At 43.3% G+C, this 17,074-nt stretch overlaps 1 protein-coding gene across 4 annotated transcripts in view; it reads right to left on the minus strand.

The window, feature by feature from the left end:
* Positions 1-416: 416 nt before the first annotated feature.
* The window catches only part of GAB3 (GRB2 associated binding protein 3), a 286,700-nt gene continuing 270,042 nt past the window's right edge, over positions 417-17,074 (minus strand). For 2 of the 4 annotated variants that reach the window (XM_070759512.1, XM_070759515.1), the window contains exons 8-10: positions 4,206-4,308; positions 2,843-2,956; positions 417-1,808 (exon numbers count right to left, since the gene is read on the minus strand). In XM_070759512.1, the coding sequence (XP_070615613.1) occupies positions 1,692-1,808; positions 2,843-2,956; positions 4,206-4,308 (334 nt within the window). In that variant the 3' untranslated portion in view covers positions 417-1,691. Of the gene's footprint in view, positions 1,809-2,842; positions 2,957-3,066; positions 3,228-4,205; positions 4,309-17,074 lie in introns of those variants that run through there. The other 2 variants (XM_070759514.1, XM_070759513.1) reach the window with 1 other exon arrangement.

Genomic DNA, 17,074 nt, shown 5'->3' on the forward strand with positions numbered 1-17,074 from the left:
AATAACAGAATTTTAAAAAACAAACATTAAAATATGTCAAGTTTTGATTGATTTGAACATGTTCAAACATTATGATGCCAAAAGGTCAAATGTTTCCATTTTTGACCAATATAAAGCATTTTTATATATGTAAATAAGAAGACCAGAAAAGGACAGCTTTCTCCTGAAGGAAGATGCAGATATTACAAACATTTTCACTGTTTCAATTTCTGCCTGCAACTCAACAATTGCAAGCAAAGGGAGAAGAGAAAACAAGAATAGCAACCAAAATTCAGATTGTTGCATTAATAGTTGCACATTCAAAAATAAAAGAGACTGTTGAACCAGAACTCTGAATATATGAAAGAGAGATGGGGCGAGAAGAGGAGATAATTTAGCAAACTAGCTATTCCCAACAAAATATCAAAGAATCCATATTTTTGTTTATTTGATTAGGGGAAGTAAATATTTTAATGCTAAATGTTTCAGTCAGGTTCATTCCAAGAATTCTTAGCATTAGTGACACTGAACAATGGAACAAAATCTCAAGTACTGATCCAGGAATATGTGCTGGGGGTGGGGAATCAAGGAGAAGGGACAACATTTTTCTACACACAATCATAGCCCTCATCCTGAAGACTTCCCTGCAGAAATCCAGTAGGACTGCCAACTGGAATCCAGAAACTGGCTGGCATTTTCCTCCCTGTAGCACAGACACAGCCTTTTGGGGGTCTCCAAGCATGTTAGAGTTAGAAAAATAGCTTAACAATTTCTCAAAGTTTCAACAGTTTTAATTACAACATGGAAGCCTGTGAATGCTGCTTATGTTCAATTGAAAGCAATTCTGTCCAATCTGAGGAGACAATAGCATTAGTGCTTACACTTACATACTGTTTCATAGTGCTTTATCACTATCTTTAAGCGGTTTACAGAGTCAGTAAATTGCCTCAACAATCTGAGTCCTCAGTTTTACCGACCTTGGAAGGATGGAAGGCTGAGTCAACCTTGAGCCGGTTGGGAATGAAGTCCACATTGTTGGCAGAGTTTTCTTGCAATACTGCATTCCTAATCACAGTGCCACCAGGGCTCTTACAAATGAAGAGACAATGAAGGGATGGATTTTACTCTCAGAAGATGAGTTCCACTGGCAAAAAGAAGTGGTATATTTACACTCTTGGACTTAGTCAAGAAAATGGCAAATATTTTATGTCAAAAAACCTAAACCTTCTCCTCCCACTTTTCCTAACTTCTAATATTTAGCCCTTTATTTTCCTAGCATCGATCAGTACCAGCTGCTGTAATAGACCTAGCTTCTGCTAAGTAGCCAGGATGTAGGAAAAAAAACTAGTCACAAGTAACTACAGTGTTTAACGTTGATACTGTGAGGCTTTTGTTCCTGTTGATGTCCAAAGAAGCCAAGCTTAGGTCTTAAAATGGGTACTATTCAGATCCTCACTGGAAGAAGCAATTAAGGAAATGACTAAAGGATGCCAGGCCGATCAACCACACCCAAGTCTTTTTACAAGATGACCCACTCCTTCCGTGATTCCATCCTGACAGCATGAAAAAAGCAGCCATTAGATGTAATCTTCTGCTCTGCAGCAATTTCAGTCTCTGCTCTGTCGTTCAAAATGACCTGATTTCAGTGTGCAAAAAAATAAAAAAAAATAAAAATCAAGCTAACCAAGGAACCAATCCATGCCTTCTCCTATTCATACTTTGGATTGCCTCTCATCTGTCCATTCCTGTTTCGTATTTTGCAGAGCTTGAGTTCTTTGCTCGTCTACCTGAACATAGTCCACTCGTTGTTCTTCAGAGAGGAAAGGTTTCTGCAGAATGAAGGCAATAAAACGTAAATACAAAGATCTGAGAAAATGATGGGGTTACATCACTTATCCTCTTATCAGGCGGGAAAGCCTGATGAAAGTCCAATTACACTGATTTATTATTACTTAAGCCTATGTATAGGAATCTTTTCAACTAACAGCACCTGCTTGGAGTTAGTTACCAGTTTAAGTGAGATTGGACTTGTGACTACACAGGGATTCTAGGCTGATTCCTCTTTTAACGCTACCCCCAAGTTCTGCCACTCCTTTTCCTACCTCTCTCCTCTTTCACATCCTTAGTGGCTTTTCCCCTCCAGTTTGAAGATGAGGATGACATCAATTGGAAAGAGGAACAATCACATTTCAACAAGATTTGTCATCTTGTCCCTCAGTCCAGAACAAATCAAGGGAATCCGTGAACTCGAGATTTATGGAAAACATTTAGCTTTAGATTAAAAAAAATGTAATGGCCCACATACTGTATGTGCTTTGATGGGTCAAGGTCAGAACGAATTTCAACTCCAGAGAGTTTCATCTAAAATATGCTCCATTTTCCAAATAGAAAGATAGCCACTTCCTCTGGTGGAAATTGCTATTAGGGTGGAGAAATTTATTCCTGCTTTTTATAATTTTTGCATTTTTAATGGTCAACTTTATTTTTTATCCTTTTCCAACCCATTTTGAATTATTTCTGCTTAGAAGTCTGCATTTACATTTTCATATCCTGTATGCATACATACACACACCAAAAAAATCATGCATATTTTGCATGCAATCTGTCCCAACATGCATTCATGGATTTGGGAAGCACTTCAATATGTATTTTCTTTACTTCACAAAATGCATTTAGGGGAATTGGACCTGATGACGCTGGAGGTCCCTTCCAACTCTATGGTTTTATGTTTCTATGAATTCTATTGCAATCTTCAGAGAGAATTGGGTTTTTAATTCTTGAATTAGTTGATGGTTATGAAAACATTTCAAGAATTAGAGGAGGACCAGACAAAAGTCTTCCTTACTCCCTCCTGATGTCCTACCTTCTGTACAGGAGATGGAGAAGCAGAATTAAAATCCAGTGCTAAGTAGTCAAGGTTAAACTTCTTTGGTGATTGGAAATCTCCATTATATGGAGATGTTGCTTGCTGGTGCTCCTAATAATAACAACAATGACAACAACATCAAAAAAATTAAATTTATTTAAAAGAATCTGTTATGTTCTAGCACTGATCCCCCCCCCCCGAAAACAGATGCACACCACCAGTTTTCAATAATAAAGAATTTACTATTTACAAGAATTACAGTCTTTACAGTTCAAGTTTGTTCAAAAAGCTAAGAACACAAACTGAAATAACATGTTAGCAGTGTTCCAGTATCTCAGGGGTTGCCACAAAGAAGAAGGAGTCAAGGTATTATCCAAAGCACCTGAGGGTAGAACAAGAAGCAATGGGTGGAAACTAAACAAGGAGAGAAGTAACTTAAAACTAAGGAGAAATTTCCTGACAGTCAGAACAGTTGATCAGTGGAACAACTTGCCTCCAGAAGTTGTGAATGCCCTAAAACTGGAAGTTTTTAAAGCAGATGTTGGATAACTGTCTATTCTATTCTATTCATTTATTGATTTGTCAAACACATATAAGATAAGAGATATAGAAATAAACATGATTATGAATATGAATAAATGGGGACAGTAGGACAGGGACTATAGGCATGTTTTTGCGCTTATGGACGCCCCAGGTCTTGCTTAGCAAGTGAAAGGTTGGGCTTCATCCCAATTTGGGCTTAATTGGGATTACCTGTGCACAAAGTTCATTATCAACATGTTGCCTCTTGGAAATTAATGAATTATCTCAGCAGATTAATTAACAAATAAATGATTTAGTGTCCTGTGCTTTGTTTTATGGCTTTATTTATGGTTTTATGGCATTATTTTGTGCCAGAAAGCCCTTGAACTGAAACCTCCACAAAGGCTGATGCTCCATGCAACAATTGTCTTAGTTTTCATGTTGAATTTGAAGGGATAGATCTGATCTAAAGAAAAAAAAATGAATGCAGGGTCTATCTTTGCATTCCCCAAATTCCCGGGGGCATCTCTGCCTGATCTTTGTGATCATTTGGATCACAGCCACCTCTGCCCTGTGTGCACAACAGAGGTCTGTAAAACCAGAAAAAAGCTTCCCTTATCGCTGCGTCAATTAAGCCTTGTGTTTTTCCATGGAATTTTCTTCAGTAGGGCAAAGGGGCAGCCTTGCCACACATCCATGCTTCAAAACAAACAAACAAACAAACAAACAAACAAACAAACAAACAAACAAACAAACAAACAAACAGCCCTCTCTGAGCAGTTTCATTCATGTCATTTGTCAAAAGGCGAGCAGGGAAGAGCTGTATGAAAATAATTACCATTTGAATGTAACTTCCTTCCTCTTCTCCGGAAACCGAAGCAGCAAATACTCTCGCTGAATTAATGCAGTCTCTTTCCGGAGAGATAAAGCTTGTTCGATTGCTAGAAGGGGAGAAAAAAAGAGACATCACCCAAAAGCTAACAAAGGAAGACAAGAGGTCAGGGATGACTTTCCCCAGATGCCTTGAAATCCAGCCAAATCCTGACACTGTCCTGGCAGGGAAGAAGCCATCCAGAGTCCAGGAATTTGCATGAGCTACAAAAAGGGAACCATCTCATTTAGATTTGTGATTTGTTCCTGCTATTGAATTCGACAATGTTAAAAACTGACCAGCAGCATAGGAAACCCTCATACAAGCAGAGACTTGTCCACAGGATCTGCAGGTGATGCTCACCTTGGCTAGTAAGATTTTTGGGATGGAGATAATTTAATCACAAAGGAAAGTGAATGTACGTGTCTGAGGATAATGTTTGCAGAATCCAATCTGGGTGGATCACTGGCACCCAGAAGTTTCGGGCTCATGCTGGAACCTATCTTCAGGGAACTTCTCTCCAGCAGAGTGAAGATGGGCTACAACACGAGTTCAAAAGATTGGAACAGAGAACTTCGAACTTGGCAACTTTAAGACTTGTGGACTTCAACTCCCAGAATTCTATTCTATCCCATTCCATTCCATTCCATTCCACATTCTATGTTTTCTTCTCTTCTCTTTTATATTCTCATACTCTATTCTGTTCCGTTCTGTTCCATTCCACTCCATTCTATATTCTGTATTCTATATTATATTCATAGCTGGCTGGAGAATTCTGGGAGTTGAAGTCCACAAGTCTTAAAGTTGCAGGGATCTCTGCCTTTGGAAGACAAAACTTCTAATTCCAGTGGCCGACTCAAATTGAATCCTGCATAATTTAATTAGGTCTAAGTAGTCCTCAACTAACAACTGTTCATTTAGTGACCGTTCAAAGTTACAGTGGCATTGAAAAAGTGATTTATGACTGTTTTTCCACTTTCAACCGTCGCAACATCCCCATGGCCATATGATGAAAATCCAAACGCTTGACAACGAGCTCATATTTATGATGGCTGCAGTGTCCCGGGGTCACGCGATCCCCTTTTGCGACTTTCTGATAAGCAAAGTCAACAGGGAAGACAGTTTCACTACTGTGTTACTAATTGAACAACTATAGTGATTCATTTAACAACAGTGGAAAGGAAGGTCGTAAAATGGGGCAAAACTCATTCAACACACGTCTCTCATTTTTTAAAAATATAGTTTTTTATTTTTTAAAACAACACATAATCTTATTTACAGGTGAATCGGCATCTTGTATGTACATTTTTATCTATATTGTCTTTAACTATTTTTGTATATATTGATATTTTATTCCGACATTTGTCTCTCACTTTGATTCACATACATGTTGGACTCCTTTGGGTTCCTTGGTGCCCTCTGAGCTTGTTGGTTTTCTTGGAGACATTGCATTACCCAAACTGGTAACATTATCAATGCTAGTAAGGAGTGCTGTTTGCTGTCAGTTCATATTCCAGTGGCTTACCTGTCAATGTTGGTGCTTAGGGATTTTTTGGGATGCTAGTTCCAATTGGGAAAATGTGACTTTCCTAGGCCAAGCCAAATCCAAAATACTAGGGCAGTGGTTTTCAACCTGGGGGTCGGGACCCCTTTGGGAGTCGAATGACTGTTTCACAGGGGTCACCTAAGACCCTGGGGGAAAAAGACAAATTTCCCCTGGTGTTAGGATCTAAAGCTTCTATTCTGGCACCTTGGAACATATTTTTACAATCCGACCAATCAGGTGTTTACAGTAGGGGTGTCCTTTCACCTTCCTGCCAATCAGCTTAAAGCTCTGTTGGGAGAATTGGCGCTAGAATTATGGTTGGGGGTCACCACAACATGAGGAACTGTGTTAAGGGGTCGCAACATTAGAAAAGGCATGGCATTCTAGAATCTTTGGCCTTTGATAAATCAGCCATCAATAGATTTTATTTATTATTTATTTATTTATTTATCAAACAATTATAGGGTGATAATCTGTACATATTAAACATTAGATAAGTAATGATAAAAAGTAGACAATAGGACAGGGACGGTAGGCACAATGGTGCGCTTATGCACGGCCCTTACAGACCTCTTATAAAGGAGGAGAGATCAATTGTAGATAGTCTAAGGTTAAAGGTTTTGGGGTTAGGAGTAGAAACCACAGAATCAGGTAGTGCATTCCAGGCGTTGATTACTCTGTTGCTGAAGTCGTATTTTTTGCAGTCAAGTTTGGAGCGGTTGACATTTAGTTTCGTGCTCGTGTGTTGTTGCGGTTGAAGGTGAAGTAGTCGTTAACAGATAGGACATTTTGATATATGATTTTATGAACTATAATTAAGTCAGAACGGAGACGATGGAGTTGTAAGTTGTTTAAACCAAGAATTTCAATTCTGGTAGAGTAAGGTATTTTGTTGTGAGAAGAGGAATGAAGGACTCTTCTTGTGAAATATTTCTGGACTCTCTCAATTGTGTTGATGTCATATATGCAATGTGGATTCCATACAGGCGAGCTGTATTCTAGGATTGGTCTGACAAATGTTTTGTAAGCTCTTGTTAGCAGTTCAAAATTACCAGAGAAGAAGCTGCAAAGGATTAGGTTAACAACTCTTAAAGCCCTTTTGGCAATGTTGTTGCAGTGGGCTCTAGGACTTAGATCATTGGATATGAGTACTACAAGGTCTTTGACAGATTGAGGGTTATCAATAAGTTCAATTCCTCCAAGTTTATATTTAGTATTCTGATTCTTTTTACCAATGTGTAAGACAGAGCATTTATGGTGGAGATTTGAAGTTGCCAGGTTTTAGACCATTCTGCTACATGGTCAAGGTCTTTTTGAAGGGTAGCAACATTGTCGGTGGTATTAAATAGTTTGACATCATCTGCAAAGAGAATGCAATTGCTAGTGATGCAATTGCAAAGATCGTTTATGTATAGTATGAATAGTGTGGGTCCTAAAACACTACCTTGAGGGACACCACTGTTAGCAGGAGCAGGAAGAGAAGTGGCATTTTCTATTTTGACCACTTGTTGTCTGTTAGGTAGGAATGCTGTTAACCAATTGTGTAGTAGTCCAGAGATGACGTAGGATTTGAGTTTCAGAAGACGTTTGTCGTGGACAACTGAGTCAAAGGCTTTGCAAAAGTCAATATAGATCGCATCAATTGGATTACCTTGGTCAAGTTGAGTGGTCCAAATGTTTTTACAGTGTAAGAGTTGTAGATTACAGGATAATTTTTTTCTGAAACCAAATTGTTTATTGGAAAGTAGGTTATTAGCTTCAAGATGGAGTGTAATGGATTGGTTTATGATTGATTCCATAACTTTGCAGGTGACACAACACAAGGAGGTAGGTCTGTAATTTTCAACGTTGCTTGGATCTCCTTTTTTGAAGATAGGGATGACTGCGGCAAGTGAACATAGTGTGGGTAGGGAGCTACTACTGAAGGATTTATTAAAAATTATGCTTAAAGGTTCACCCAAGGTGGAGGAGAGCTTTTTTAAAAAGTATGCACATAGTCCACCTGGTCCAATAGATAAAGATGGTTTTAGGTTGTGTAATGCCTTTCTAACATTATCTTCTGTAAAATCAATTTGTGTAAGATCATTGAGGTTATTTGTGGTGTGATTAGGAAATGTTGGGCATGAGCCATTGTTGTTAACAAAGACTGAGTGAAGAAGGTGTTAAAGAGGTTGGTTTTGACTGATTCATCATTATGGTCTATGTTGTTTGGTCCTTTAAGGTGTGGGATGGGTCTAGAGTTTTTGAGTTTATTGTTAACAAAGTTGTAGCAGGCACAAGTAGACTTTGTCCATGTTGTGGTTAGCTCTGGCCCAGCTCCTGCCCCAAGGAATGTGCAGGTGGATGTGGGGGAGACATCCACATGCCACAGGCCTGTTTTGCTCCCGATGGAATCTGCCGATGAAGCCTCCTCTGACCAAGGAAGCATGAGTGACAGGGAAGAGGGGAGTTTGGCAGACAGCCCAGGAAGAGATCAATCATCTGTATCATCCTTGGATTCTGAACAAGAATTAATGACACATCCACGCATGCGTAGAGTGATGCATAAGAGACAATTGAAGGATTATTACAAGAGAAAATGAGGCCACCTGTGGTTGGGTGGGGCTCCAGTAATTAGGGCTGCTGCTATAAATAGCAGCATGTGGGTTTGGCCGTTGTGAAAGAGTATCTGATTGCAGTTCTTCAGGAATCGTGTGTTGCTGTTTTCTGGACTTTGTTTGTTGATTTTTCACGCCTTTGAAACCACAGCAGAGCAACATGTGTGTGTGTGTGTGTGTGTGTGTGTCTCACTTCGTTGGAGGAAGAAGGGGTGTGAAGTTTCTTCACAGCTGCTAGCTAAATACTTAATGACTGCTTAAGGGAAATGGTACAAACTACCTGGTTGTTTTGGGACGAGTGCTCTTTGCAATACAAAAAGCGTGCTTAGTTTATTTTGAATTTTGTGATAAAGAACATTGTTTTGAATTTTCAAACGTGTGAGTGTCTGCAATTTGTACCCTTGAATTTTCAGGAGGCTCCTACCAGAGAGCCGGGCACAACAGTATACTCTTTCACCCCAGACACACCGTTCCAGAGTGAAGTGTTTTGGATTGTTTGCTTTTCTTTTTTCTGGCATTTATCTGATCATGGCTGCTGGTATGGCAGAAATCCAAGCAGTCTTCGATGCTCTGAAGTTGGAAATCCAAGGGTTAACGCAGATAGTGCTGCACGTACAGAGCCAGGTGGATACATTATCTCAGCAGCCTGTCATTCCACCGGTGCAGCCAGCAGCTCATGCCCCACAGCCCCTACCAAGGAGGAAATGCTTTGTGGCTCTGCCAGAAAAATTCTGGGGTGACAGATGCATGTTTGCAGCTTTCCTGAGTCAGGTGCAGTTGTTTATTAATGCACAACTGCCCCATTTTCCAAGAGATGCAGAGAAGGTGGCGTTCCTCTGCAGTTTGTTGGCCGGCACGCTGCTTCCTGGTTGTCTCCATTGCTGGACAGAGATGATCCGATACTGCAGGATTACACCGCCTTTTGCGCCCAGTTATGCTGACAGTTTTCGGATCCGGTGCGGGAGCAGACGGCCATGAGTGCGTTGAAACAGCTGAAACAATGTTTGCGCCCATTAGTGGACTATTTAAGTGACTTTCGTAGCCTCAGTGGACAGGTGCAGTGGAATGAGGCCGCCTTGATAGAGGCATTTTAGGATGGCTTGCCAGAGACTATGCTTGATGAGTTGGTGTACAAGGCTCTGCCGGGCACCCTGGATGAGGTAAAGCAGCATTGTTTGGCCATTGAGGCTCGACTGCTGGCTCGAGAGGTGCGCCAGGCTGGGCGGTCCTCCCCCTGTGTTTTGGGCGTCACACTAGTGCCTGCTCCACAGCAGGGAGTGTCTGCTATGTCCGTGCTGAACCCCGGTTCCTGTACCTCATCGCTTCCTGCCTGCCCTGTCTCCTCGTCTAGCAGATCGTGCCCCTGCCGGGGAGCCTATGGAGCTGAACTTCGTGCGACCCCGTTTGTCTTCGGAGGAGAGAGTGCAGCGATGTGCGCAAGGCTGGTGCTTCTATTGCGGGGGGCGGCAGGTCATTTCGCGAATGCCTGTCCCTGCAAACGAAGGAGCACACTTGCTGCCATGGTGTCGACTCCTCCCAGTCCTCCTGTTGCCATGCCAACTCTTGCAGGACAGCTCCCAGAGTCGTCAACTCAAGTTCCCACCATGGCTCCGGATTCCTTGATGGCTGTCCCCATGCCCTTGGTTTCCCTACCGGAGGTGCAGTCGGGAACCAAGGGCGGCCGGCCTTGGTGGCAACGCTAGGTCAGGCTGGCATTTCATCGGTTAAGGATTCTTTGGCTAACGACCCCGGAATGTACCGTCACCTCAGGATTAATGTCAAGCTCCTGGTGGATCGGCATACTCAATCGATTTCTGCTCTTGCCCTCGTGGATTCGGGGGCCACCATGAATTTCCTGGATGAGGAGCTTGCACAGAGACATTCGTTGCTCTTGTGTCCTGTGAACCCTCTGTTGACTGTAGAAACCATTGATGGGCGGGTGTTGTTGTCTGGGCCCATCCGTTTTCAGACCTTGCCGGTGCAGATCAGCATCGGGACTCATGTGGAGGTGTTACAATTTTATTTATTTATTATTTTATTTATTATTTAGATTTGTATGCCGCCCCTCTCCGCAGACTCGGGGCGGCTCACAGCACGACACAACAATTCATCATAACAAATCCAAATATAATTTAAAATATTTTTAAAAAGAACCCCATTTTACTAACAAACACACACACAAACATACCATGCATAAATTGTACATGCCTGGGGGAGGTGTTTCAGTTCCCCCATGCCTGACGACAAAGGTGGGTTTTAAGGAGTTTACGGAAGGCAGGGAGAGTAGGGGCAGTTCTAATCTCTAGGGGGAGTTGGTTCCAGAGAGTCGGGGCCGCCACAGAGAAGGCTCTTCCCCTGGGGCCCGCCAAACAACATTGTTTAGTTGACGGGACCCGGAGAAGGCCCACTCTGTGGGACCTAATCGGTCGCTGGGATTCGTGCGGCAGAAGGCGGTCTCAGAGATATTCTGGTCCAGTGCCATGAAGGGCTTTATGTCACTTGGGGCCTCTATTTCCCTCTTGTCTTGGGTCATATGGGCGCATGATCCTCAGGTGGTGTGGTCACAGAACCACTTCTCCATTATCAGCGCGTCTTATTTGTTAAAAAAAAGACTGGGGAACTTACGTCTGTGTTGTGACTACTGTCGCCTGAACGCCATTATGGTGCGCAATCGCTATCCCTTGCCACTGATTCCAGAATTAATGGAACGTTTACGAGCTGCCACTGTTTTCCAAGATCGACCTATGCAGCACTTATAATTTGGTTCGTATTAGGCCAGGGGATGAGTGGAAAACAGCGTTTGGCACCCGATGCGGGCATTTTGAGTATACAGTGATGTACTCACCAATGCCCCAGCTGTTTTCCAGCATTTGATGAATGATATATTCAGGGACATGTTAGACCATTTTGTGGTCATATATCTGGGATGACATTTTAGTGTACTCCCCCTCCATGGCTAGTCATCTGGGACATTTGCGCCGGGTTCTGCTCCAGTTGAGAGAGCATCGTTTATGTGCTAAGCTGGAGAAGTGTCAGTTTCTGCAGACCACCATAGAATTTTTGGGTCATGTCATTTCTCCAGGGGGCATAGTCATGGACTCGGGCAAGGTGTCAGCACTAAAAACCTGGCAATCCCAAAAGGGAGTCAAGGATGTGCAGAGGTTGTTGGGATTTGCAAACTACTATCGCACATTCATACCAGGGTTTGCTCAGTTGACCACGCCTCTCACCCGGTTGTGGCAAAAACAGGTCTCGTTCCATTGGGGTGAGGAAGAGCAGCAGGCTTTTGTAGCTCTTAAGGACGCTTTCATGAAAGAGCCCTTGTTGCAGCATCCAGATCCGTGTCAGCCATTTGTCGTTGAGACCAATGCCCCTGATGTTGCCGTCGGAGCTGTACTTCTCCAGGCCCGTCCCGAAGGTGGTACCTTGTTTCCGTGTGTCTACCACTCCAGAAAATTCATGCCCTTGGAAAGAAACTACACGATCTGGGAAGAGGAACTTTTGGCAGTCAAGTCAGCGTTCAAGACATGGAGACATCATCTCGAGGGCGCCCAGCATCAGGTAGAGGTCAGGACCGACCATAAAAATTTAGAGTATCTGCAAATGGCCTGAAAGTTGAACCAACAACAGATACGTTGGTCATTCTTTTTCGCAAGTTTCAACTTTCAGATCCAGTATACACCCAGCTTCCAGAATCCCAGAGCAGATGCTTTGTCTAGGAAACCAGAGTTTCTGCATCCGAAAGAGCCAGCCCCGTTACAATCTTGCCAGAGGAAGCGCTGGCTGCTACCCAGGACCCCGTCGACTAGCGGAGGCGTATCCGTGAGATGTAGCGGGGGGATGGGTTTGTGGCACAGCGGGTGAGGGAGATGGTGCCCAATTCTCCCTGGACATTTGCTGAGGGACTGCTCCGGTACCGGGGGCAGTTGTACATCCCAGTAGCGCCGCTTCGCGGATTGATTCTGTCTCAATGCCATGACAATCCTGTGGCGGGTCATTTTGGCTTGTTTAAAACCTTGGACTTAGTGACTCGAACATTTTGGTGGCTGCGAATCCAAGATGATGTTCACTTATATGTTGCCACATGTGAACGGTGTTGTGCGGCCAAGTCAGCCACAGGGGCCCCGCCAGGATTATTACAGCCATTGCCAATGCCCATGAAGCTGTGGGGGGCTGTGTCCATGAACTTTGTCACACACTTGCCCCCCTTGTCACGGTTCACCACAGTCATGGTGGTGATGGACATGTTGACAAAAATGGTCCATTTCATCTCCTGTCTCAAGGTACCCACATCCCATGACACCGCTAAATTGTTTTTGCAACATGTCTTCCAGATCCATGGACTTCCAGATCGAGTTGTGTCGGACCGAGGAACTCAGTTCATGGCACGGTTCTGGAAAGAGCTTATGTCTGCTTTACAGGTCCAAGTGTGTCTTGCTTTGACCCAGCACCCTCAGACTGATGGGGGAACAGAAAAAAACATTGGAATTTTGGAACAATACCTGCGGTGCTTTGTGTCAGACCGGCAGGCTGATTGGTCACGTTTCCTCCCGGTAGCGGAGTTTGCATTTAATAACTCACGGCATACCTTCATAAGACTCACACCATTTTATGCAAACTATGACTTCCATCCTCGGTTTTTCCCGTTAACCCTGTTAGATTCCCCGGTCCCCGCAGCAGAGGAGTTCTTATCGGAACTGCAAGCGGTTCATGAGATGGTGAAGCGGTATTTGATTAAGGCCAAAGAGGACTACAAATGGGTGGCGGACCAGTCCCGGCGAGACGTCCCCCCGTTGGCTGTTGGTGACCAGGTATGGTGATCCACCAAACCCATCGCTTCAGAATTACCTCAACGTAAACTGGATCCACGCTTCATGGGCCCTTTCCCGATTGAGAAGGTCATCAGTCCAGTGGCCTATCGGCTTACGTTGCCTGCCAACCTGCATGTTCACCCTGTTTTCCACCGTTCCCTTTTGGTACCTGTTTCTCCTGAGTGCCCACTTCCTCCCAGTGTCCCTTTGTTGCCTGTCCCCTGTGTTTGGGATCATCTGCCCAAGGTCATGATCCATGCCATCCGGGACTCCCATTGGGTGGACGATAGTTTTCAATATCTTGTGCAATTGGTGGAGGGTGAGCCTGATGGTTGTTCGTGGGTGGAGGCTGCTCTGGTTCATGCTCCCATCCTTGTCCAGGCGTTTCATGCACAATTTCCACAGAAACCTCATCCCTTGTGCTGGAGCCAAGGGAGGGGCCTTCCGGGAGGGGATGGTGCTGTGGTTAGCTCTGGCCTAGCTCCTGCCCCAAGGAATGTGCAGGTGGATGTGGGGGAGACATCCATATGCCGCAGGCCTGTTTTGCTCCCAATGGAATCTGCCGATTAAGCCTCCTCTGACCAAGGAAGCATGAGTGACAGGGAAGAGGGAAGTTTGGCAGACAGCCCAGGAAGAGATCAATCATCTGTATCATCCTTGGATTCTAAACAAGAATTAATGATACATCCACGCATGCATAGAGGGATGCATAGAAGACAACAATTGAAGGATTATTACAAGAGAAAATGAGGCCACCTGTGGTTAGGTGGGGCTCCAGTAATTAGGGCTGCTGCTATAAATAGCAACGTGTGGGTTTGGCAGTTGTGAAAGAGTATCTGATTGCAGTTCTTCAGGAATCGTGTGTTGCTGTTTTCTGGACTTTGTTGATTTTTCACGCCTTTGAAACCACAGCAGAGCAACGTGTGTGTGTGTGTGTGTGTGTCTCACTTCGTTGGAGGAAGAAGGGGTGTGAAGTTTCTTCACAGCTGCTAGCTAAGTACTTAATGACTGCTTAAGGGAAATTATACAGACTACCCGGTTGTTTTGGGACGAGTGCTCTTTGCAATACAAAAAGAGTACTTAGTTTATTTTGAATTTTGTGATAAAGAACATTGTTTTGAATTTTCAAACGTGTGTGTGTCTGCAATTTGTACCCTTGAATTTTCAGGAGGCTCCTACCAGAGAGCCCGGCGGAACAGTCCGTAGAAGGTTTTCTTCTTGGATGATGTACATTTAGTCTTTATTTGGTGACACAATTTTTTATAGCGGCTTTTGAAGTTTGAAACATGGCCTGCTTTATTTTTGCACCAAAGAGTTCTTTTTTTGGTTTGGAGCTTTCTTATTTTTATGGGTAATTTGTTTTTCTTAGTTTTGATGAATATTAGTGGTACGTATAATTTGATGACTCTTTGGATTTCAAGTAAAAACATATTGTAGTGGTCTTCAGTAGTGATGCAATCAGAGAAAATTGTGTGCCAGTTGAGAGGTGAGAGGTAGGCTTCGATGAGGTCGTAATTGGCTTTTTTGAAGTTATAGTTGGTTGTCCTTTCGCTAAGATGCTTTTTGTTAGGGTGTATGTTTAGGTAAAAGTCAATCATGCTATGGTCACTGTTAGAAAATGGTTCCTTTATTTGTAGTCCGTAAATTGAGTGTAGACTGTTGCAGAAGATGAGGTCAAGACAATTGTTAATTGTTAAGAAAGAACTGAAGTGTGGTATCTAAAGTCAGTTCACAGATGATGGTTTCAGGAAGATAAAGTTCTTGTTTTACTTGCACTTTTTTAAGATTGAGTGATTTCTTGTATAAGATTGCAACACCACCTCCTCTGCGGGATTCACGGTCAGAACGGTAAACTTGATAGTCACTTATTGTGATAATGGTGTCGGGGAGGGATTAATTTAGCCATGTTTCACAGATAAATATGATGTCGAATTTAGCAGTTTGTAGTAAGAGAAGGAATTCAGGTATTTTATTAATGATGCTTCCTGAGTTCATCAGTTTACATTTGAGATTAGCAGTGGATGTTGTTGAGGAAGTAAGGGGCGTGCATACCTAGTCTTGGTTTATTGAGAGTTGGTTTTGAGTAGTGATGGATTAGGAGTTAGGATGGTTGTGAGCGATGGTGGTTTGAAGGTAGTGGTTAATGAGCGGTTGATCTTGATTGAGGGTAGATTGGAGGTTGGGGTGGTTTTGGTTGATGATGGTTTGGGGGTTAGTTGGTGGATTGCATAACTTGGTTTTGATGCAGCCGGCCCGGTAGTCGATATCAAGATCAGGTTGGCCTTGTTCTTGATGTTTTTTTAGATCTGCTTGTAATTCATGGGATTGGATACGTTGTAAAATTGATAAGTCAGGTCTAGAGCTAAGTTTTTTAGGGTTTGAGTCATCTCTGGTTAATGAGTTTATGGTCTTAATGAATTTGCGTTTGCTGAGTTCATTTGTGAGAACTACTCTGCAGAATTTGGGGGCTACTGAACCATCTCTATATTTTTATTCTGGGCCATCTCTGGTCACTTCAATGATTTCATCAGCTGGAAAATTGGATGTGATGATTTTTTGAATTTGGTCTATATCAGATTCGTTAGTGACTTTGAGCCCAAATACAATGGCATTATTCCGTTTTTGTTCACATTCCAGGGTGTCTGTGATGAGTAGGGAAATATCATTAGGATGGTTTGAGGATAGTTGAGGTAGTGGATGTTGCGACTGAACATATGGTGGAGGTGGCAGTTGATGGGCATATGATTGAGGTAATGATTGTTGTTGCTGAGTTGGAGTATGGTTTAGATGAACGGGGTTTCCTTTTGATTGTGCTGTGACTTTATTATCCAAAGATGTGAAGCATGCTTGCAAGCATTCTTCAATATGGGCTTGCAAGTGTTCTTCAATGTGTGATTCAATGGAATCTATGAGGACTTTTTGTGAGGCTATGGTTGTACACAGACATTAACAATACCTGTGGAGATCCAGTTCAGCCTTTCTAAAGGGATTTTCAACAACATCATTTGGGAGATTCTGGGCAGTCTTCAGATGTATTAACTGTGATGATGGCTGGCAACTTTGGGAGTTGCAGTCCTAGATACTGATAGGACTTGGCGCTAATCTATAAAAATAAGAGCAAACTCTCTCCCTTCTAGTACTGATATTATCTAGTTTGGTAATGAAAAGTCTTCAAGAAAAGGACTCCACCATTGCTGTTCTCCTCTTCCCCTCCCTCCTCTTTCTTCTGTTCTTCCGCTCTGCAGGCCCCACTCCAGGGGGGCTTCTAACTCACCTTGCCACCGATTCGCTACCTCCTGCACCACGTGGTTGCGTTGTGTGCTGCGTGGCCATGCCATGTAAGCACATGCTCAATGCCAAAAAAATCATAACAAATCACACACAGACAGACACACACACACAAGTCAAAAACAAATTGATGCTGCATGCACAGTGCTGCGGACTTAGCTTCTGCACAAGCGCAGAAGAAAAAAATCGGGGGGAAATCGGGAAAAAAATCAACCCCCTCTCCAAAAATAAGATGGCAATGTCCACGGACCGGCACAGACAGGACCGGTTGCATGACATCAACATGACATTACCAGCCGTTTGCTACCAGTTCCACAGAACCAGTGCGGGGAACTGGGAGGAACCCACCTCTGCCCCACTCCCTTCTAGAACTGATGTCACTACCTAGTTGGGTAATGAAATGTCTGTGAGAAAAGACATTTGGTTATTGAAATGGATGTCCATGTTGGTTGAGGCAGGCAGGGTTCCCTTGGGTCCCATTTCTTGGGGGTCAGGGGAAAGGGAGGGTCTTGCCTTCTCTTTCTGCTCAAGATCCCCATGGACAATTGGGGGGGGCACTTTGTGACACAGATGCTGGACTCGATGGGCTTGGGC

This window comes from Erythrolamprus reginae, chromosome 8 (assembly GCF_031021105.1).
Source record: "Erythrolamprus reginae isolate rEryReg1 chromosome 8, rEryReg1.hap1, whole genome shotgun sequence".
NCBI classification, from domain to species: Eukaryota; Metazoa; Chordata; class Lepidosauria; order Squamata; family Dipsadidae; genus Erythrolamprus; species Erythrolamprus reginae.